The sequence below is a fragment of the Silurus meridionalis genome, chromosome 15 (assembly GCF_014805685.1).
Source record: "Silurus meridionalis isolate SWU-2019-XX chromosome 15, ASM1480568v1, whole genome shotgun sequence".
In the NCBI taxonomy this organism is placed as follows: Eukaryota; Metazoa; Chordata; class Actinopteri; order Siluriformes; family Siluridae; genus Silurus; species Silurus meridionalis.
The window spans coordinates 22,543,966-22,568,245 of record NC_060898.1 but is presented as its reverse complement, the minus strand read 5'-3'; the positions used below and the strand labels follow the sequence as shown (position 1 = coordinate 22,568,245).

At 39.9% G+C, this 24,280-nt stretch overlaps 2 protein-coding genes across 2 annotated transcripts in view; both read right to left on the bottom strand.

Moving 5' to 3' along the window:
* The window catches only part of dbn1 (drebrin 1), a 63,102-nt gene extending 59,637 nt beyond the window's left edge, over positions 1-3,465 (bottom strand). Inside the window, exon 1 of the mRNA XM_046868353.1 lies at positions 3,211-3,465. Coding sequence (XP_046724309.1) covers positions 3,211-3,293 — 83 coding nt within the window. The 5' untranslated portion in view covers positions 3,294-3,465. The remainder of the gene's footprint in view (positions 1-3,210) is intronic.
* A 4,730-nt stretch (positions 3,466-8,195) lies between these two features.
* zgc:77151 (uncharacterized protein LOC337153 homolog) lies at positions 8,196-23,471 on the bottom strand. Its single transcript, XM_046868491.1, has 10 exons — positions 23,424-23,471; positions 19,734-19,994; positions 18,748-18,916; positions 18,423-18,659; positions 17,401-17,507; positions 17,159-17,303; positions 15,386-15,438; positions 14,464-14,561; positions 14,235-14,382; positions 8,196-11,389 (listed from the first exon to the last, which is right to left on the bottom strand). Exons 1-10 carry the CDS (start codon positions 23,442-23,444, stop codon positions 10,121-10,123), a joined length of 2,508 nt encoding a protein of 835 aa, XP_046724447.1. The 5' UTR covers positions 23,445-23,471; the 3' UTR covers positions 8,196-10,120.
* Between the last annotated feature and the right edge of the window lie 809 nt (positions 23,472-24,280).

The window sequence follows — 24,280 nt, the reverse complement described above, 5'->3', positions numbered from 1 at the left end:
TGTGCACAAAGCCAACTCCATGAAGATACGCTTTCAATAGGTTAGAGTGGAAGATCTCCTGCCATAGAGCTCCAACCCTTGTGATGAACATCAACACTGACTGCACCCCAGGACTCCTCACTTTCTCACCTACTTTAGCATCACCTGACCTCACTAACACCCGTGTGGCTCACTGAAACCTCCACAAATCTCCACAAATCTAGTGAAACATCTTCCCAGAAGAATGGAGGTTATTATAACAGCAAATGTGGACTCAATGTGGAAAGTAATGTTCAAAAAGTGTATTAGTCTCCATGTTCCAGACCCCAGTGCATTCTATTTCCACCTACAAAACCTGGAAGTCCAATTAAACCTTCTCCTGTAATCAAGACATTTTCCAGTCACTATAATTTCTAACAGGAAATAAACCGGACGGCAAAGATCACAGACTTGGGAGACGTAGCCATTAATTACTCCAGAAAAAAAACCTTGCCTACTCCTCAGCCTTACGTTCCTCAGCAGCGCCATTAGATCATCCAGCACATTCCTTGTTTGATATTCGATAACGGACAAAAGGTTGTGTATCACCTTTCTTACGAACTCGAATATCTCCCCTTTCCTAAGGCACACCATCTATTCAGGACTCGAGATCTTGGAGAAGTCCTTGAGATCTCGTATTAGGAACGATCATCAAAGCCTGCTTACCTTTCAACCTTCTCGCTTTCGGGTGTTGGGCATTTTTCATCTAGCTCTGTGAAGTGGGCAGGGTGGAACAGAGCTCGCTTTGTTTTCACATTTGGTGATCGTGAAGGATTATTGACATGCGTGAGTGTGTATGTGGTGTAGCTGTAAATGGGACAGGTAGAAGAATGAAAAGAATGGAAGAAATACCAGGACCAAGGACAGTCGTACTCATGGAAAAAAAAAGCTGAATTATGTGAGAACATGAACATACCATTGAAGTCATCTTAAGAGATGATGGTGCTGATAAATCTGAGCGTGTCTGTAGATTTTTTGAGGGTCTCAGTTGGAGAAATAAATTGTTAATGTGGTCACCACATGTGACTAAGTTTCATCCGGTATTTGATTACATCAATTCGAGCCGGATTCTTAGTACAGTCATGAAGCTTCTGTAACATCATCCGAATCATCTCCTGATGTTCTCTCCACCCCTTTTTTGTCCTTTTTTAAATCATGGCATCTGAATCTGAAGTGTCTGGCGGTTTATAATTTGTTTGTCTGTTTATACCTGGAGACGTACTTGGGCGCTTGGAACACATGCATCCAACGAATCGTTCCTCGTACGCTGCTGCCTGTTGCGCAAAATGTAAAATATTTGTACAATTTTGTCGTATCGCTCTCGTCATCAAAAGATCGAAAAAGTCGAACCATCGTAACTCGGGGAACATCTGTACTGTGGTGGAACATTTGAGAGTAATATATTGGATCGTGCACTTTGTGCCATATCTAATACAAGGAATTGTTTATTTATTTATTTCTACGTCTAAATGCTCTAAAGACAGTACAGAGCATGTGATTCGTCCTCTGATTTGTTGTCAAAAGTGGAAAGCTAGTTTCCCCAACCACTGGTAAAAGTTAGGGCAACCAGTAACTGGCGACTTGCAGCAATAAAATCATGAATGTAGATTAATTTGTTGCTTTGTATTTGTGAATAAAGCATGTCGAGTATTCCATCAAATTCCCCAATGAATTGAAACAAGCCTATAACATCTGCAACAAACTTAATTTTAGAGACACTTTTCATTGGTGCTTTACAATGTTGCTGAACGGTGGTGGAATCATTTAAAAGCTCATTTCTGGCCCAGAAATAAGCTCCACCCCCCACTGCCACTTTTCCCTTAAAAGGACATCCACATGGTATGCATAATTACAACGGCGGGGGGAGGTGGGGAGGGAGGGGAGCAAAAGATAAAACATTTTTAATGAGTCGCACTTCTGCTGTAGTGTATAATGTGATGCTGCTCGCAAACGCAATATTATTTCATATAAGCCGTGTCTTCATAAGTGCAGACATTTTCCGTTCCTCAAACCCACGCATTACAAATCAGGCCTAATCAGGGTTGCCAGGTTTTGGGTTTTAATACCAAACTGAGAAACAAAATCAAGTAAAAAAAAAAAAAGGCAGTGGATGTTCTTTTAAAGAACAAGAATTTAATCAGAATTTGATATTTTTCCGTGACAGCGAAAGAAAAAGAAAAAGAAAAGTGTGCACACCACCGTGGTTTTTCCAAACCAAAAATTTGACCAAAGAAAAAAAAATCACCTCCCTCTTTCCCAAACTTCTTTTGTGTGTGTGTGTGTGTGTGTGTGTGTGTGTGTGTGTATGGAACAACAGATTTTCTGACATCCAGATTTTCTAGACGAAGATGTCTTCAGCAGGCTGGAAGTCGATGCGGAGTGCTTGGGTTCTACGTCTCAAGATCCACAGATTGGAGTTTGGATTAAAAAAAAAAAGAATTACAGGAGTGGGTTTTTTTTTTTACCATGTTGTTTCCTCACAATGATCTACAGCATGACTTTTTTTCATACATGTCCACACCAAAGACAAAGATCAAGAACCTCAGTAATATCGACCATGTGCCCCAGTGGCAGTTTGCAGCTGCACCAGGAGGGAGGGGGCGGGGCGGGGGGGTGGGGAGGAGAGGAGGGTGGGGTGGTATCTTTTTTTTTTTTTTTTTTTTTTCACAAGCACAAAGAGAATTGGATCACAGCCCCGGACCAGTGTTACAGTCATGACAAAGAAACAAAGCCCAAGTAGTGTTCAAAGAAAAGACGGAAAAGATCATAAAATGAATAATGATCATAATCAGATTTATTGGTTGGATCGGGTTTTCGCTTTGATCTTTCATTAGGGACGAAATGCGCTACAAAAGTATTGCACATTTATATTGACATGTTTCTGAGTTTATATAATAGAGAGCTGCTGAGAAAACCGCAGTGGAAACAACTTACAGTCTTTTAATCCTGCAGATAATAAAACATCTGACACCAAAAAAATAAATAATAATAATAATAATAATAATGATGATGATGATGATGATGATCACACACACGCCTCTATACTGAATGATGAGATGCTGCGCCCATAATCACGAGATCACCGACTACAGCCTGAGCATCACACCGCAACAGAGCGACTTCCAGCGGCCAGAAAGCGAGCAGCTCCACCGGCTTCTTAAAAAAAAAACCTGGATCTGAATCATCTCTTACCAGTCAGTGGGTGAAGACTCGTCGATTACGTCCTGGTAAGCGGTGAGAAGGTTCAGTCTGTTCTTACTGAGATTCACTGCCATGGCGCTGCTTCTGCAGTCATCCAGAGCGGAGCAGAGGAGATCAGAGGAGATCTGAGGAGCACTGAGGAGCACTGAGATGATGGAGAACCGAGAGCAGAGAGAAGGATACTGCGCACTGAAACAAAGAGAGTGAGCCAGCTAGATCTACTGCTCCCTCTCTCTCTCTCTCTCTCTCTCCCACACACACACACACACACACACACACACACACACACACACACACACACACACACACACACACAGTGTTTATGTATTACTGTCCCTAAGAGGACCTTACACTGACCAATATGTAGATTAACACACATATTTGTATAATAGGACACACACACACACACACACACACACACACTTTTCCAATAAAAATATACTCAATATATAAGAACACACACACACACACACACACACATATACACTTAACATGCATAAACACACCTACACACAAAATGTTTTTATTACTATGCTTATGAGGACAATTCATGCTTTTCTTTCCATTACGATATTAAACTTTCTCTCTCTCTCTAGTATGGGTGAGCTAAAAGTCCCCACAAAGATATATATATTTGGTCCCCACTAAGATATACACACACACACACACACACACACACACACACACACACACACACACACACACACACACTGGCCCACTGCCAAAATTTAAAAAGTGCACTGGTTGTGAATATTAAACTGGGCTTTACAAAAGTAGGAGTTTTAGCAATAAGGACGAAAGACTGAAGTGTGTTTACATCTGTGTCTTCTGCGATATAAAATCCTGTCACTTTGCTTCACGCTTCTGTTCACGTTCTCTTGTTCTGACCCAGAAATTTGTTCAAAGTTGTAAACCCATATAATAGCAATTTACCTTAACCACAGAAGGGGGCGGGGCTATTTGGAAGAAGATGTTTTGTGATGCTTCTGATGTAGCATTTGCACTTTTCCTTGGAGGCAACAGAAAGTTACAAACTGCACCTTTAAAAAAAAGTCTATTAGAAAAATACGTTTGGTACTTTTCTTTATTTTTCTTTTTAATTATTATTATTTGGAGGGGTGTTAAAATGTTTGTCCAGCAGGGGGCTCCCTCCCCATCATTCCTGTTCACCAGCAGCTAAACACAGAGTCATGCTACTCCATACATAGAAACTCAACAGAGTTAAGACTAATCTTTCTCTGGAGCAATGGAAAGTACTGGAAGAAACTATTGTGATTTTTGAAACCAATTGCAATTTGAGCTGAAATTTGTAATATTGGTGAATATTTTCCAGGTCTAAAATCTTACAGTTATGCCATGGGCTGCAGTCAGCTGAGCTTTATACGAGCAAGATCTTTCTCTTCAATCCATGTACACCATATCTTCATGAAATCAAGTAGTTAGTCTGATAAAAAAGAAAAGCCCGCATGCTCACACAGATAAACATACGCTAATCCACGGTGATCAGTGCATGACCCTATGGATAGAGAACCCTGCCTCCACAGCAGTGACCTACAATCGTACACTCCACCTCCTCAACGCGTTCGGCTTCATCCAGCAATAATCTCCTCCTGATGCTTTACTGCCAATTAAGTAGCTTAGCTTTAAATCATCCCTCTCACTCGGTTCTTGTCGTTTGTGAAGGTTTTCGGTGGATATGTGATGAGCAAACACTCACAACAGAAAGTCAAAGTGCCCGAGTGCTCTGCAAAATAACAATATACTCTTAATATTTTGTTTAGAGTTTAATTACATTTTTGCTTTTAATTTGACTTGAATTGATATGAATATAACTCATTTTAAGTCCTAGTCACAACAAAAAGTCAAACTACGGTTACTACGTTTACACTAGAAACAATTGTGAATTAGCACAAGCTAGCTAGCTTACAAACCTAGCGAGCAACTGAAAGAACAACAGCATGTGGCTGTTTGCTAAGTTCGCTAAGTGTTGCTTTTTTATACAGAACACTGTTAATAATGGGGATTCGGTTCACAGTGTAGTGTAGTGTTGTATAGTGTAGTGTAGTGTAGTGTAGTGTTGTATAGTGTAGTGTAGTGTAGTGTGTAGTGTAGTGTAGTATAGTGTAGTGTAGTGTAGTATAGTGTAGTGTAGTGTAGTATAGTGTAGTGTAGTGTTGTATAGGCTAGTGTAGTGTGTAGTGTAGTGTAGTGTAGTGTTGTATAGTGTGGTGTAGTGTTGTATAGGCTAGTGTAGTGTGTGTGGTGTGGTGTAGTGTAGTGTGTAGTGTGGTGTAGTGTAGTGTGGTATAGTGTGGTGTAGTGTTGTATTGTGTAGTGTAGTGTTGTATAGGGTAGTGTAGTGTGTGGTGTAGTGTGGTGTAGTGTTGTATAGGGTAGTGTAGTGTAGTGTAGTGTAGTGTTGTATAGGTGTAGTGTAGTGTGGTGTTGTATAGGGTAGTGTGGTGTAGTGTTGTATAGGGTAGTGTAGTGTAGTGTGGTGTGGTGTAGTGTAGTGTGTGTGTAGTGTTGTATAGTGCAGTGTAGTGTAGTATAGTGTAGTGCAGTGTAGTGTAGTATAGTGTAGTGTAGTAGTGTAGTGTAGTGTAGGGTAGTGTAGTGTAGTGTTGTATAGGGTAGTGTAGTGTAGTGTAGAGTAGTGTAGTATAGGGTAGTGTGTGTAGTGTTGTATAGGGTAGTGTAGTGTGGTGTAGTGTAGTGTAGTATAGTGTGGTGTAGTGTGGTGTAGTGTAGTGTTGTATAGTAGTGTAGTGTAGTGTGTAGTGTAGTGTTGTATAGTGTAGTGTAGTGTAGTGTTGTATAGTATAGTGTAGTGTAGTGTAGTGTTGTATAGTGTAGTGTAGTGTTGTATAGGGTGGTGTAGTGTAGTGTTGTATAGGGTAGTGTGTGTAGTGTAATGTTGTATAGTGTAGTGTAGTGTTGTATAGGTGTAGTGTAGTGTGTATAGGGTAGTGTAGTGTGTAGTGTAGTGTAATGTTGTATAGTGTAGTGTAGTGTAGTGTAGTGTTGTATAGGGTAGTGTAGTGTAGTGTTGTATAGGGTAGTGTAGTGTGTAGTGTAGTGTAATGTTGTATAGTGTAGTGTAGTGTTGTATAGTGTAGTGTAGTGTAGTGTAGTGTAGTGTAGTGTTGTATAGGGTAGTGTAGTGTAGTGTTGTATAGGGTAGTGTAGTGTGTAGTGTAGTGTAATGTTGTATAGTGTAGTGTAGTGTAGTGTAAAATAGTGTTGTATAGTGTAGTGTAGTGTAGCTCTCAGGAGGAATTGTCCTTGGTTCTTTGACCTCTTCATGTTCTGTAATGAAACTTCAGTGAAACAAACAGCATTTGGCTAATGATTAGCGCGAGACACATGCTCTTACTGCAGGCACACTAAAGCGAGTGCAGTGAAGGGGAATGTGAGGGCGATCACAGGAATCAGGTCTCCTTCTACTGAAAAACACTCATTACAGTAATGAAAAAACTATATACTGTATAATAACTATGTTTAAACACTCATGCGGTTGCCAGATTGATTTTTTTTTTGGGGTGAGGGTGAGGGTGAGTTTCTATGAATTCTATTGTATTGATTTAATGTAATCACTGTGAAAATATTTAATATAGAGTTCTTCAAGTGCACATATTTACTGCTTCACTGCGACATATAATGTGTGTATATACAAACATACGTACATACATACACTATATGGACAAAAGTATTGATACATCTGACTTTTTTAGCCATATGTGGTTCATTCGGGATGCATTAACCTGACATAACAGGTAACATAAAAACTGTTCCAGCATAAAAATGCCCCTGTTCACAAAGCTCTGCTTTACATGGGTCAGAGTGGAAGATCTCCTGCTATAGAGCTCTGACCTCAACCCTGTTGAACCCCTTAGGGATGAATTGGAAAGATAACTGCATACCTATGTATGTATGAGGTGGTACAAAAAAGTACTTTATCACAAAATCGCCTTCAAAACTGTCCCTTGCACTGCTCCTGATGTACACATTAAGGTCGGTGCTTCCTGTGACTGTGCGTGCAGCCTTGTGCTGCCATCTGTTGGTGTGTTACAAAACTTACAAAAAAAGTATTTTTTTTATATTGAACTATATATATATATTTTTTTAATCAATTCATATAATTTAAATGATATAATTTTTAAATTGTGAATACAGTTTATCTCATGTTTAATAATAAACAATTAAAAAACAAATTTTCTGTGTCATTTCAGGCTTGACATTTTTTTTCTATTTCCATAAAATTATGATTAATCTAAAAGCCATAATTTTTTGAATTTATCTGGTCACTTGAAAAGTAAAGAAAAAAAAAAAAAATATATATATATATATATATATATATATATATATATATATATAAATCTAAGTAGTAATAGAAAAAAGTCTCCATTACTGAAGATAATCTAAAGATTTTTATTTTTTTGTAGTGTAGTGAGAATTGTGAAATATTTTATATCCAGTGTGTGTTATTTTTTAGCTTGTTGCTGAACCTGTGACACAGTGTTCATGCAGGGATTGATGGAATGTGCTAATTTCCACCCCAGCTTTGTTCTGCATGTATTTGCATGTGTGTGTGTATGTTTGACTTGTGCAACCGAACAGCTGAAAACACACCTGATTGACAGCTCAGTTATTCAAAAAGTTGTTAAACATTGCAAAGTCACAGAAGTGTACGGAGGTGATTATAAACTCAAATGTCTTCATCTGTGCATTTTCTCAACCACCAGTCACAAATCAGCCCTTGCATGAGTATTAATCCCATAAGGACAGCCATTTTGCAACAAAAAGATTATATATTTTCACTTCTGAATGGAAAAGTGAAATACATTCATTCCAAAATGGAGGAACGTGTCCTCATGCAGGCCAAAGAAAAAAAAAAAAAAAAAAAAAAACGACCATGAGAACACCACCACCTAGCGGCCAGACATGCGCAGTGCAGGCAATAAACACAAACAACATGAGAGTAACAAGATTTTTATTATAAATATTCAGTGTTGTAATGAATTTGTGTCATTGTAACCGGTTCATATCCATATATATGTTCTGTAAAAGATTTAAAAAAAGAAAAATACAAATAAGGAGTGTTGACAGTCCACAGTACATATTGTGTATTAGGAATTGTGACACAAATGAGACAAGACTGGATGATCCACATTCATCAGCATGGGTTTGAAAGTAGCTAAAATCCAGCAGGCATCAAATCAGCAACATTCAGTGGAAGCAAAATTTAGATTAAAAAAAAAAAAATCAGACATTGAATGTACACCATATTATTATTATTTATACAGCTAAATTAAGAAAAATCAATAAGAAGTAAATGTCATTTATTTATTGCTCAATGTCCACAGACAGAAAGAATTGTTAAACAATTGAAAAAAAAATTAAAATTAAAAATGCTTAATATATCGATTCAACTGCATGGATTTTTGAATAATAAGTTAAGTTTGCATTTCTTTCATTCAAATAAACTGCTAAGCATTTTCCAATCTGCAAAATACAGAACAAATCATGTTCTTTTATAATAATAATAATAAAAATTAAACTGAAACTTGAAAATTCATGTCACATATCAAATTTATGGTAAAAAAAAAAAAAAGAAAAATAAATCATAAAAATCCCCACACACCTATTGAAGCACCCCCAAAGTCTCCTCTGTATCACCTGCTCTGTAAACATCTTCATTCAGGAAGAGGATATAAACTAAAACAAGCTGCTTATTCATCTACTTTATAGCATTTAAAAATAAAAAAATACATATGCATAAAATAGATCAAATAAATCAATGCGCTTATCACCCAAAAAAAAAAAAAAACCCTCGCTGGACCCTTAAAAATGTAAAACCTACGAATTGCACGGGTTTCATATTAAACAAACCCCCGAAAAAAACAGGACACTCTGCAAAACGCAAAGGCGAGAATGTTTACAGCACGGGTTAGCTTTTGGTTAACAGAGGAAAAGAACAAATGTATATATAAAACAAACAAACGAGAGAAAAAAAAAAAAAAAAAAAAACTAGGACACCTTGAGAAATAAAAGAGGGTTTACGTTACATATAATAATAATAACTAAAAAGCATAAAATAGCATATTTATGACTGTAAAATGACAATAAAGAAAACAAAAAAGATCAAACCTACAGTAGCCATCGAGTTCCTGTGGAACCGGGTTCTTTAAGTTTAGCACGCAGATCTGCGACGTTTGCAAGTTAAAAATATATAAATCACAATTCCTGTATCGTCAAAATATCAGCACCGATATGTAGAGAAGGAAAACAAAAATGTGTCAACCCCAAAGTCACGTTTTTATGGCCTTCGTTGGCTGGGCTGCTCGAGGCCCGATCCGTATATGGAGTACAGTGTAGTGTTACAGAGACACTCGGCAAAACAAAACAAAACTGTCCAGCTGGTCACTTTAATAGAAACACTTTCCCTCTGCTATTAATGCTAATTATACAAATCGGCCAATCAGGTAGCAGCAGTGCGCATATCCATGGAAAAATGCAGACGGTCAAGAGCTTCACGTGACCAGATGTACATAATCAAATATCAGAATGGAAGAACTGCAACAGCCAGAGCTAGAAGAGAAACAAACCACTCTTTACAACTGTGGTGATCAGAAAAGCATCTCAACAGACTGGTACATGGACATGGATGAGCTACAAGAGCAAACCAAGCTCTACTCAAAACAGGTATATATGAGATTATAAATAAACATTTTCAACATTTCTCCTCTTTTTCTTTGATACCTTCTGATTTGCTGGTTAGACGATGGTATAAAAGTGCAAAGGAACAGTGTTACTATGAGAAGTTTCCAGTACATACAGAGAGACGTGAGGACTAGAAGGTTGGACCATTTTTTTCCCCCCATGCCATCATGTCTGCACGTCAACAGCTTTGGGATGGCTTGGAAAAAAGAGAGGGAACTTTATAATCCCTCGTGTTTGAATCTTTGTACAGAATGCGATGCGAGAGCTGCTCGTCTTTAGGGCAAGATTCTGTGTTGTGATTAACCACGATTCTCTCCGGGGTCTCGCCCAACTTTAGATCCACGGGGTTCAGATGGTTCTCCTGCCATTTCAGAGCGGCGCCTGATGCCGGGATGCTTAAAGAGAAAACGGAGTCTGTGGAAGGATCATGGTCAGATTTGGGAGATAAATGGGAACCCTGAGATCCAGTCAAGTTTGAGCTAGTCCTGTCCTGAACAGCCCTGGCCCTGCGTGGACAACTCAGATCAGCCGGCTCGTCCTGGACCAACGTTTGTCCTGAGGAACCGCTGCTCTGTTTGAGACTCAGGCGCAGGTCGACAGGTTCCATTTTCAGCCGCTTGGCCTCGCAGTCTCTTTGCCACTGGGAATCCGTGTCGTCTGAGGACCTCTTAGACGTGGGCTTCTTGCTCAGGTTGAGAGGGACAGCCTGGTCCTGAGAAACAGACACAGCATGGCCATTGGTCTTGCTAAGATCCTGAGCCAATGCTTCCGAAAGACGCTTGGTGAACGTGTTCATGTGAGACGCACCGAGCCGGGTGTGCATCAACTGACATAACTGAAGACTACAATCAAGGTCCAATGGGAGGATCTTCAGTGGAGGAAGCTGAGGTCTGGCAGTCAAGCCCTCTCTTGGGCCTCCAGTCCAACATGGATGTTCAGAGTTACACCCAGAACACTGGTGGTGCAAGTTCTCTGGTGTTTCTGGACTCCTGGCTTTGGCTTGGCTTGTGATTGAGGCCTCCTGACTTCTCTCTAGACCACTTGCACCACTGAGGCCCAAATGAGCTTTGAAGAAGTCCAGCGGACACATCCCTTTAGTAGGGCTGAACCCTTCCAGAGAGCCTCCAATCTGCAGCTTAGATTGTCCAGACAATAAGCAAGGAGATGAAGGTTCATTCTCCTGCTTGAGCTTCACATCCTCTTCAGCTTTATGCTGCTGGGGTGTGTGGCTGGTGGTGGTGGTTGTAGTAGCAGCTGCAGGTGCTGGAGACACCCCAAGTTCCTTGATGACCGCGATTGGCTGGACGAGTTTACTCCCTACATTCTCACTTAAAGTTTTAATATGAGATGTGGGTCTACCAACTCTGCCACGAGCCAAAACTTTGATGGCTCGTTTCCCAGGAGGCCGTCCTCTTTTTCGCACCCCGACGCCATCTTGTGGTGATGCCTAACAAAGCGGAACACAAAACAAAAAAACACTCAGTAACTTTGGTATCGCCATTCTCAATGTTGTACACTTACATTCATTAGACTTGAAAAAACATCTCCACCATTGTTTGTTCGACTGCAAACTTCTACTCTACCTCTGGACCCTGAACGTTAAATCATTTCATGACGTTTCGGGGTTTACTCTATACTACGAGGGGCATTCAAGTCAAACTGGGACTTATGTTACAGGTATAGTAATAGCAGACCAGTGTTGCTGGACGTACGTCCGTCAGTGATGATCCTGATATCGTCCTGCCGTTTCCTTGGTGACGAAGTGAGGAAACAGGATCAGGCGTACTGAAATTTTTCTATTCCGAATTTTTCCAGGCGTTAGTTAAAAGCAGGGATGGGTGCAGAAATGCAGAAAAATAAATGAACTCCTTAAAAATGTTTATTTTATTTTATAAACTCAAAAGTCCAGGTTTGCCTCGAACGCCCCTCGTAATACGGGGCCCATTTCATAATATTCTCCAGGTACCCTTTAAAATCAGTATAGCTACAGCATACCTGATGTTTATATCTTATGTTTGAAATTTTAGCTGTAAACTAAACAATGCCTGTGTCATTACAGACGCATCGCAGGCTGGATAAACTGGTTATGTGCGAGTGTGTGTGTGTGCGAGTGTGTGTGTGTGTGTGTGTGTTACACTTTCTGGAGGTATGAAAAGCTGAAACAAAAGACAGCATATGACAGCATAATCATAGTTAATGCATCCAGTTCCATTAACATCCCAGTTCTGTAAAAGCTGCTTGTGACTTAAAGTGCTATATAAATAAACCTGAAGTGAATCATGCACCATTTCTTTGTACTTGGTCTCTTGCACAAGTGTTTATATATAACTAAAAAAATAGTTTTTAAAGTTTTCTGAACCAATTAAAGTTTGCCATTGGGATCTGCCGAAAACAGGGGAGGGGTTAAGTCTGTAAAGTCTTTTATAAGAATGGTGATCGTGTGAGTGCTGCACAAAGAGAACTGGTAGGGAAGTGGGAGCTCAGTGGTTAAGGCAATTGAAATTGGGACCAGAAGGTCACAAGTTTATATCCCACCACCAACAAGCTGACACTGTTAAACACTTGAGCAAGGCCCTTAACCCTCCCCTGCTCAATTGTTAGTCGCTCTGGATAAGGGCTTCTGCCAAATGCCATTAAATGTTCCAAACAATCGCTGATGCCTCAGGGTCGCCAATAGCCAATTCCAAAAGTTCTCGTTTCCCTGCACCACCCTATATTTCCTATTTGAAACTTTTGTTTTCTAAAAACACTGTTTTCACCATATAGGTTACCCAACAGGCAAAACTCCTCCATGGAGCTCAGTATGGTCATTTTGAACTCCTTCCAGCCAATCACAATCCACTATTCACAAACGAACTCCTTCCAGCCAATCACAATCCACTATTCACACCTGAACTCCTTCCAGCCAATCACAATCCACTATTCACACCTGAACTCCTTCCTGCCAACCAAAATTCACTATTCACACCTGAACTCCTTCCAGCCAACCAAAATTCACTATTCACACCTGAACTCCTTCCAGCCAATCACAATCCACTATTCACACCTGAACTCCTTCCAGCCAATCACAATCCACTATTCACACCTGAACTCCTTCCAGCCAACCAAAATTCACTATTCACACCTGAACTCCTTCCAGCCAATCACAATCCACTATTCACACCTGAACTCCTTCCAGCCAACCAAAATTCACTATTCACACCTGAACTCCTTCCAGCCAACCAAAATTCACTATTCACAAACGAACTTCTTCCAGCCAATCACAGTCCACTATTCACACACGAACTCCTTCCAGCCAATCATAATCCACTATTCACACCTGAACTCCTTCCAGCCAACCACAATCCACTATTCACACCTGAACTCCTTCCAGCCAACCAAAATTCACTATTCACACCTGAACTCCTTCCAGCCAATCACAGTCCACTATTCACACCTGAACTCCTTCCAGCCAATCACAATCCACTATTCACAAACGAACTCCTTCCAGCCAACCACAATCCACTATTCACACGAACTCCTTCCAGCCAATCATAATCCACTATTCACACCTGAACTCCTTCCAGCCAACCACAATCCACTATTCACACCTGAACTCCTTCCAGCCAACCAAAATTCACTATTCACACCTGAACTCCTTCCAGCCAATCACAGTCCACTATTCACACCTGAACTCCTTCCAGCCAATCACAATCCACTATTCACAAACGAACTCCTTCCAGCCAACCACAATCCACTATTCACACCTGAACTCTTCCAGCCAATCACAATCCACTATTCACACACGAACTCCTTCCAGCCAATCACAATCCACTATTCACACCTGAACTCCTTCCAGCCAACCAAAATTCACTATTCACACCTGAACTCCTTCCAGCCAATCACAATCCACTATTCACACCTGAACTCCTTCCAGCCAATCACAATCCACTATTCACACCTGAACTCCTTCCAGCCAACCAAAATTCACTATTCACACCTGAACTCCTTCCAGCCAACCAAAATTCACTATTCACACCTGAACTCCTTCCAGCCAATCACAATCCACTATTCACACCTGAACTCCTTCCAGCCAACCAAAATTCACTATTCACAAACGAACTCCTTCCAGCCAACCAAAATTCACTATTCACACCTGAACTCTTCCAGCCAATCACAGTCCACTATTCACACACGAACTTCTTTCAGCCAATCACAATCCACTATTCACACCTGAACTCTTTCCAGAGTTTTTACAAAAACAAATGTTTGTCCATCGAGTGTATTATTCTGCAGAACAGAAAGGACTTTACCTCAGCCGCGATGCAGTTCTTCCTCTGTGCGCTCTGAACTCTCCCTCGTACAGGCTTTCTGAAGGGTCCAGCCGAACCTGCTGGAGCTTTGGGTTTGCTCAGCTGTTGGTTTCCTCCCTTTATGTGCTGCTCGTACGGCAGTATCAACCTGCGATGCCAGAAACAAACGAAGCAATCACGTGAGCTGAGGATCTTTACTGAATGCCATGCCACTGACGTGTTGACTTACTTTTCATAATGTCTTCTAGTACACGTAGCAGCGCTGGTACTTCCTGGACTTCCTCCTAGCTCGTTGTAAACCACTTTCCACATGCGCTGAGAGGTCACCTGGAGGAACGATGCGTAGAAGCGTAAAACTCACTTCTGCTGGTCTGCTTTATAATAGAGTTTTACTTTGTAGTGCTGGCGTTGTAGCTTAGTGGTTAAGGCAATGGACCTTTGATCTGAAGGTCGTGAGTTCAAATCCCAGCCACACCAAGCCGCCCTTCCTGGGCCGCTAAGCAAGGCCCTTAACCCCATTGCTGCTCAGTTGTATGAATGAGAAAAACGCATCTTGATTTTGTCTTTACATAAATAAATACAAATAAAAAAAGTTTCCATATAATTCAAGAAGAACAAAGCAAATTACATGAAAGAAAAAAGGAATTTCCAAATTTTTGGATTCAGGACACCCATTTTTAAGGCCCAAATTCCCATGAAATGATCAGACCATAATAAACAGACTATAGATGATTATATGGCTTCTGATAAGATGTTCCACATGGAGACAGAAATCTTGTGTCTCATTCAGACAGATGTAGGTGAGAAGGTGTGGAGGCCTGTGGGTGCAGTCAGCATTCACATTCGTCCCAAAGATGTTCAATAGGGTGTTCATTATGCATGGTCATGTAAAAGGAAACATTTCATGCCTTGGGGAAGAACCACATATGGCTTGGAAGGTCAGGTGTCCCAATACTTTTGTCCATATAGTGTAGTAATTCACCTATAATTATTATTGTACATAATCTATAATCTTATGTATACATACTCCCAAAAATCACTTTATAATCCAGTTTTTGGCATCATGACAAAATTACACTGTTCTATATGGAGCTTAAAGGTTCCACACACCTCAACATTAAGAGCAAAAAAACCCATAATTTAACACTTACCGCTTCATATCCGCCCAGCTTGTTGACCACCGAGTGCATTAAGAAGAGATCGACTGCGGAAAAATAATAATAACCATGACGTGTAATAAACAGTACAAGTGTCTAATGAGTGTGGACGTTCTGTTTTTTTAAAAAGAGACACATGCATGTTTCTTTTGTTTCTATGCAACAAAGTGTGGATTTCCTTTGGCCAAACAAATCTATAAAATATCCAGATGTTCCACTTATTTTCAGTGAAAAATCCTCCCTTAGCACAAAGAACAGATTCACACGCTCTCAGTATCCGGACACTTCGTTTCCCGAAACGTTCTGCTGAAATACTTTGCTGTTCCTCTTGTAAAACTCGCCGAAGATGTTCTTTACAAGGTGGAGGTTCTTTCTTGTGATCCAGTTGATCCCAGAGTAGTTCAATAGCATTTAGGTGCAGCGACTGGGCAGGTCATGATAAAATATATTTGCAAAAGTATTGGGTCATAAGTACGGTGTGTGATTTTTGAGCATCACATTCCACATTTAGTCCCAATTTACTCTTATAATTCCCTCCACTCTTCTGGGAAGATGTTCCTCTAGATTTTTGGAGCGTGCTTATGAACATTTTTGTTCTTCAGCCACAAGGGTGTTATGAAAAGCAGGTACTGATGTAGGTGAGGAGACCTGGGGTGCAGTCAGCGTTCACATTCATCACAAAGGTGTTCAGTAGGAATGAGATCAGAGCTCTATAGCAGCAAGATCTTCCTCTCCAAAGCATGTAAACCAGATCTTCAAGGAGCTCACTTTGTGCACAGAGGCACTGCAATGCTGGAACAGGTTTGGGTTTCCAAGTTCAAGTGAATGCAATATTTTATTATAGCGCCATCTAAAGACGTCCTGTACAATTGAGTGCCTTCAGATTTGTGGTAACAGTTTGGAGAAGAACCACACACAGCAGGAAAGAGCAGGTGTCCCAATACTTTTGGAAATACAGTGTAGGTATCACGCCAGACAACTTTTTGATCCCTGAGAAACGCTTAAAGAGCTCAGACAGACACTTCGGCTCATCGTCTTGTTGCACGGTAAAGTCGGTTCTAAAGGAGACGCAGTCCAGACGGAATTGAACTGCGTATGCTGGAGGGTGGAATGGAAACGCAAAACGCGACGTTGCTTCATCCGAAATTTACCCGAGGTGTCAGTTTGAGGAAAACGAAGGCTGCTGGAACGAGTTTGTTGCATATAAATGAGAGGAACGTGATGCTCCAAAAAAAAAAAAAAAAAAAAAAAAAAACAGTAACAGTAAATACACACGTTTCCGTATTTCAAATCATGATTACATTTTATTTCCATGTAAATGACATTTCCACTGTATATCCAAAAGTATTGGGACACCCGACTTCTCTGGCCGTACATGGTTCTTTACACAAATATGGCGGCTCTTTGGACGCAGCATTAAATTGTCACTTTACTTAAACTAAAAGAAACCCAAACTTGTTCCAGCATGACAATTTCTCTTTAAAAAGCCAGCTCCATGGGATCTCCTGCTATAGAGCTCCACCCCTATTAAAGCCTCCTCACCTCACCTACATCAGTACCTGAACTAACATCAGAAATGACCGCAAATCTCCAAAAGCCCAATTCAATATCTAGTGGAACATCTTCCTAGAAAAAAAATGAAGGTTACTGAAACAGCAAAACAGCTCTAAATGTGGAACGGGATGTTTTGTCCAGGTGTCCATAAACTTTTGTCCATATAGTGTTTTTTTTAAACAATAAATAACCCTGATTCCAGGAAACACTCACTCTTTTTGAAGCCCAGGTTGGGAACCTTGCAGATGGGGGATCCTCGACGCTCCATGAAGAGATACAGCTGATCCAGAAAGATCTTCTCCTCGGGATGAGGAAGCCAGTTTCCCTCCATCGTCTCCACGTTGTTCTTGATAATTTCCTGCACCATCACATATTGAACCAAAAGTTAGATGTTAATGGGTTTATAACGATATGTTTATAGTGTATGTTGTGTGCAAATAATTCGAAACGCATGCCTTCGTTCTGTCTCTCTCAGGATGGTTGAGGTTTTGCTGTTCAATTCCGTCTCCGTCTCTGCCTCGTCTTTTCCGCGGGCGTCCCTTCAGGCTTACAGACAGGCATCCTGAGACACACACGAACGAGGCGGACATTTATTTAAAAATCGTCCCTGCTATAGTTTGTTGCAAATGGTTTTAATGATGAAGACAATAATCAACACCAGGATGAGGATACCAGTGTAAAGCTGTGTACTGTTACCCAAAGTCCCAAAGTCCAATATTTCAGCAATTACAGCTACATTTAACGCTATCAAAAGTTACTACCGTAGGAAAAAGTAGGGCAGTTTTGCAGTCTTCTGTCCTGAAAGGAGTCTCCAGTGTTAAACATCTCCTTAAAGGAAATTTCACCATCTCCCCACAATACCAAACACTATGAACAGAAGTTTGTGGACACCTGCCCATAAGATTGCTAGGCGCTTTTCTGAACATCCCATTCGGCATTTAGTCCCCATTTGCTCTTATAACAACCTCCACTCTTCTGGGAAGATGTTCCTCTACATTTTGTGGAGATGTGCCCATTCCTATTAAAGTGTGTAAGTAAAGTCAGGTACTGAAGTGAAGAGGGTGTGGTCAGATTTCGCATTCATCCTGTTTAACAGGGCTGGAGCGCTATAGTAGGAGATCTTCCATACACTTCCGAACCCATGGAATGGAGATCTTCATGGAGCTGGCTGTGTGCACAGGAGCATTGTCATGATGGCGATGTGGGTCTCCTAGTTCAAGTAAAAATAAATGCTAGGGCATCCAAGGACGTCCTGTACAATTCTGTGGTGACGGTTTTGAGAAGAAACACATATGGCTGGTAAAGTCTGGTGTCCCAATACTTTTGGGAACAGTGTACGAGTGTGTCTTTGGCACTAGTAAACAAAGGAACTGACTAAACAATTCTGTGGTATAAGGTGAGATTAGATGGTTAGAAGATTAGAAGGTCCAGCATTATTAAAGACTCATAGATTCTCTACCCAAAAGATCTCACTCACCAAACTCAGGTGTTAAACTCGGGTTGGTTCCTAGACTGGGATGGCTGAAGGTGTCTCTGCAGTACAGGACCCGAGTGTTGTGGAGGGTCATTTTAATCCAGCCCAAAGCCAGCAGGTGAGGGTCTTGTAGACTGGACCATCCTGCCTGGCTCTGGATCCGTTTCTGCAGGGACCGAAAGCGACAGTACTGCGGGTAACTGAGCACCTTAACCCTGTGCTGAACTCCTAAAGTATCATCTGGAGGACGAAAAAAAAAAATAGATATTCGAGCAATTCATGTAGCACAGACGTATCGAGCCTCGGAATCTTCCAGGCCTCGACTTACCCTTGCTTTTCACTTCCTGTTGATCTGTTTTACAAGCAGAATCGCTGAATAAGTGGAGGTCGTCGATCTTTGTGGCATTCTGTTTCCAATGAGGCGGCTCTGGACAGGTCCATTTCACCAGATGCTCCACCCGCACCACAACTTTCTTAGAGACGCTGATGACTTCATCCTGTCATGAAAAAATCCAAACAAAAGAAACGCACAATCGTTCATAGATTATATTCGACAAAAGCTACGGATTTCACCGGTATCAGTTTCACTAGAAGCTACTGGAGATGGGAGGATGCATACTTTACATAGGTTGGATCTGGATTTTAGTTAGAAAAGGTTCCGTTTCTCAAAAGGAAAACTTTTAAACATGCAAATCGCCAGGGAAAGATCAAAGAGAACACGACCGTAACCACACAGTTCTGGGGAATACAGTGTGTGTGTGTGTGTGTGTGTGTGTAAAAGTAGAGAAAACTCACTCATGGAACACGAAACTGCACCCATTAATCACAGCATAAGACTGCCATGTCTTTATTTAGTCTCTATGTCCTGTTATAATAAACTCTATAATAAGATTTTATGGAGATTTCTGCTTATTTAGCTACAAGGCTCTACAGCAGGAGATCTTCCACTCCATCCCATGAAAAGCAGATCTTCATTGTACAGAGCCTCCAAATTGTTTGGGGGAGAACTATATATATAGCCGGTGTCCCAATACTTTTGGAAACAGTGTACGGGTGTGAAAGATCCATCATTAGTGAACATTCAGATGCTGGTCATTGGGGACAGTTTTTTTTTTTTTTTCTTACTACACAACGATCTTTGGGTTTCTATAATCTGATTTCTGATACAAAATATGGCCTCTGATCGTCTGCTTGCATTTTTGTGAAGGAAAATTAATGAGCTGCTTAATGATATGGTCTTAAAATTAGTCAAATTAGCAGAGACAACTGATCCACACACACGGAATACAAAGTGTGTTGGTTCAAATCAATTACCTCTCCGTGTTCCTTCGTTCTCCCCTTGGGTGTGTCCTCCGGTAGGTAATAAAGTCTGGAGCTGGCCAGTGGGTGGCGCTGTCTCAGATCCTCCCACAACAGCGTGATTTCGGCGATACACACCGGCTCCTGAGGGCCGCAGCGCACGTAATAGAACTCTCCCAGTCTCCAGACTTTATCGGGGCCGCCCGCCTCGGCTTTGCAGCTCACCGACTTGTAGAAAGCGAAGGAACCTCGCTGGCAGCACGGAGGGCCTAACCACTAACAGAAAGAAGAAAAAACACCACAAAGTTCAATTTGCACATCCTTCATACAGAGAAACGACCAGATGTGAAGGCAAGTCTTTAAAATAACTCTCTTAATATAAGGAATTAACACACGATGTAAGGGGTGTATGTTGGGTTCATTTGGTTTTTGGATTTGCAATTTAAAGTAAAGTGAGTTATGATGCATTCAATCTTTTTTTTGTGAGAAAATGACATTTTAGGGATTTTTTTTTTTACTGTTTAAAGTGAATCGCACAATACACAACATGCCCGAAAGTGTACACTATTTCCACTCCTTCATCCAATCTATCATCCAATCTTTCATCCAATCCTAGCCTGAAAGTCAAAGGGAATTTTATCTGTGGTAATCATTTTCAGAGATCACGGAGAATCTGGTAGAACGTGGTGCTGGGTGGGGCAGGGGGGCTGTTCGGGGTTGTTCTGCGATAATTGTGTGAAAGTTTTTGTGCACTGTATAACATCGTAAAATGACGAAGAAGATCATTGAGGAGTTATTTTACATCGGATTGTTGAAAAGTCCCCGAAAACCCCAAAAAAAGAGTAAGAAACAACAAAAACGATGGCAAGAAACTAGGCGTATTTTCAAAAGGAATTTTTTCTCGCCCAGATGATCCACCGTGATTCGCTCACGATCGTCAGTTATCAACAAACAATTGATTTTTATTGTATTGTGCTTTTAACAATGAACATTGTCTCAAAGCAGTTTTACACAGATACTGCGGTGAAAAAAGAACGAATACGATTTTTCTTTATCAGTGTAAATTCGTCTCTAATGAGCGAGTCGGTGGCGACTCCAGCGAGGAAAAACTCCCCGAGATGGCACAGGGAAGAAACCTCAAGAGGAACCAGACTTAAGAGGGAACCTCATCCTCATCTGTGTTGGGTTTGGGAGCAAACACATTGTTCTTTTTAACCATTTAGAGTTACATGTTGCATAATGTAAAATCTATACCTTTATTACAGCAGCTAGAAACAGTTATATCTGCATTTCTCTATTAAGCGAACATGTAAAAAAATTAATAAATAAAGCATCTTTTCACATTCATATCTCCTCAAAGTCACGAAGACTTTTCTGTGTCTGAAAACGCTCCTTCCATCGATGTCCTTACAAAAATCTTTTTACACAAAACAATGGTGGTACTACTGTCAGAAATGACTCAACACTGTATTTCAGTGGTTCTACAGCACTTTTGTATACAAAGTAATGACCAAATCCTCCAGAAAGAAAAGCATTACCCTGGGATTTAAAGGTCAATTTTATAAACTCAGCACATACTCATACATCACATGATCACATTTTCCTTGCAATAAGCACTTGTAGGAAAAACATAAAGGCTCAATCACACAAACTACTGCAAAATTCTGCTCAGTTTGACGAGTAGGTATGATATATTTCAACAGAAACCACTACCTTTCAAATATAGCGGATTTGGGGATCTCGGTCACTACAGTCGTCTGTAAAATGCCCGGGTTCCTACTAGCAATGGGAGCTGAGAACATTGAAGCTACATGTAAACAGCACAGATAAATGATAGGAAATTACCCTGTGTTTCCTGTGAGATGAAAACTAATACAGTTTTAGGCAAAAACAAATAGGAATCCAAAACTTTTGTATTCATTCAATAAACTTTGATTCTTCCTTGATAGAATTCCATTATCATTATCCAATCTTCCAATATTTTCTCCTATTTGATATTTATAGTCCCCAATCACAATTTTCTCAAAATCCGAGCAGCCGATTAGGTTTACGTTCCGCTTCGAGTTGTATTGTGGATGTAGTTATGTGGTCAGGCTGCCAACCTGAATCTCAGACGCTCCTACGCAAAAAACATAATGTTTTCTACCATCAATGGGTGAAAAGCAGTGGGGAGAAAGGAAGTAAGCAACTGGTGGCTTTTCCTACCCCCACCGCCGCCTCCATCGGGGCCTCCATTACACCCCTGCTGGCTCTCTCCTATGGGAGCAAAGCTTCAGAGGCCACATGCACAGCTCCTAAACCCATGGAAACCAGAGCCATGATTAAGGCTGGGTTTCAGAAAGCAACTTTTTTAAAAAACATTATTAGTTCTTATTTTCTGTACAGTAGAAGCATCAAATGATTAACACAAAAATAATTAGTCATCAATATCCACAAGCTGCTTCCAGAACCTCAAGAGGAGAAAGTTGGAGAAGTATTTGACCTTGGTGCTTTTTTTTTTTTTTTTTTTGGTGAGGATTATTTTGCTGAAGTTGGTGTGAAACATGATGGCGGTGTTGGGGTTCAAGGGTTTTAGATAGAAACCAAAAATATGAGTTAATAAACTGTTTGAGAAAGTACTTATAATATGAGAAAAAAAAAAAAAAAAAAGGCTGCGTTTAATTATTTATTTAACAGCACTGCAATGTTTAGTAACTTTAATAAAACAAAACAACAACAACAAAAAGTGTTGGGGGTTTTTTTTGTTTTGTTTTTTTTATTATTTATTTATTTTTTAATGCCATTTAAAATAGCTGCCATTTTGTAAAGCCTGTACGCCTATAATATTACTTCATATTCACCCGTGATATACGTGTATATATACATGGATAAAATGGACTCTGTTGCGACTGATAGTAATAATAACCGATTAAATACATTTCTCTCCCGCCTGCTTTAATATTAAATTATTAATAGATTATGATTAAAAAATAAATAAATAAATAAAAAAAACTGGAGTTCCTGTTGATTTGGGTTTTGCTTTTGAAATCCGGAGACTCACAGCTACAATGTAGACAAAATGAGGAAATGTCCCGAGCTGCTCGATATCAATTCATACGAATAAGAAACGGAAAAAAAAAAAAAACAACAAAAAATTTTTGGGAGAAATTTGTTAAATGTTAAAATTTTGTTTGGGGGGGGGGGGTATTTAAAAAAAAATTTAAAAAAAGAAAGAAAGAAAAAAAAAAAGAAGAGAGAGAGAGAGAGAAAGAGGGGGGGAATAGGTAGCCGACACGCCACACAAAGAAATTAATCATTAACAAAAAAAAAAATGGCACAAAAAAAATAATAATAACAAGATTATGTATCTTCATACAAGGAATCGACGCCGACCAGAGAAACAATGTGCATTAAATCCGAAATGTTTCACCAGGAGGTGTAAAAAATTAGTAACTTTTCCCCCCTTCTTTAAAAGCAAAACTTTCCCGTTGAAATGAACAGAAAAACCCCCTCTAACCAACATCTCCAAAGCTTTGATAGGACGAGGATCAAATCAGCGTTTACAGGCGAATTCAGAAAACAAGACGATATTACACGACAAATAAACCCATCAGAGACGCGTTATAACGCTTCATATCACCTCTGAGCATGTGGATGCATTATAACAGGAGCCAAAACGACCTAAAAGGTTGATTTAATATAATATAAAGTTGGAGTTTCCATTACCTGTATGGCATTCTGCTCCATTGCAGTCCAACATTCCCTCACCCCCTTTCTTTCTTTCTCTCTCTCTCTCTCTCTCTCTCTCTCTCTCTCTCTCTCCTCCCTCCCTCCCTCCCTCTCTGCCCCCTATCAGGTTACACAGACTACATCCAAACCCTTACTATCTTACTAAATAACAAGGCTAAAAAAGAAAACAACATAAAAAAACAAACACAAAACTCTAATTACACTCTCTTCCTCCTCCTGCACATTATAACCAGGTTTCCCAGAGGTTTCTATAGAAACCACAGACTTATTATACAAAGCACAACAAAAATAAAATCTATAAAATATTGCCTCTCATTTTTTCTTTCTTTCTTTTGTTTTCTTTCTTTCTTTCAACACAAGGCAGGTTCAAGGTGTGGCCTAATAATTTTTTTTTTTTTCAAACTCAAATAAACTCCTATAATTAACATTTATTATAAACCCATATAAATAAATATGTTTCGATTAATTAAAAAAAGAGAAGCAAGCTTAATTTCTTGAAAGATAGTGTTCTTTATTAATGATTTTGGCACCAAGTTTGTTTTTACTTCTTTATTTTAGTTTAAAAAAAAAACACAAATATGTTTTTTTTTCTTCTGTTTTGAGGAAGACGAGCTTTAATTCGGCAAGTGTCGTAAAATGTGGTGAAGCGCAGGATCACGTGACCTTGCCACGCTATAAGAGCGACGTATATGTATTCTGTTTTCCGGCAAATTCTACACATGGACAGACGCCAACAAGAAAACTTTTATAATATATAAAAAATATATGACTAATATAATTTTTTTCTTTCAAATGAATTATTTTGGGAGATATAAAAGAAGGCACGTGATCCT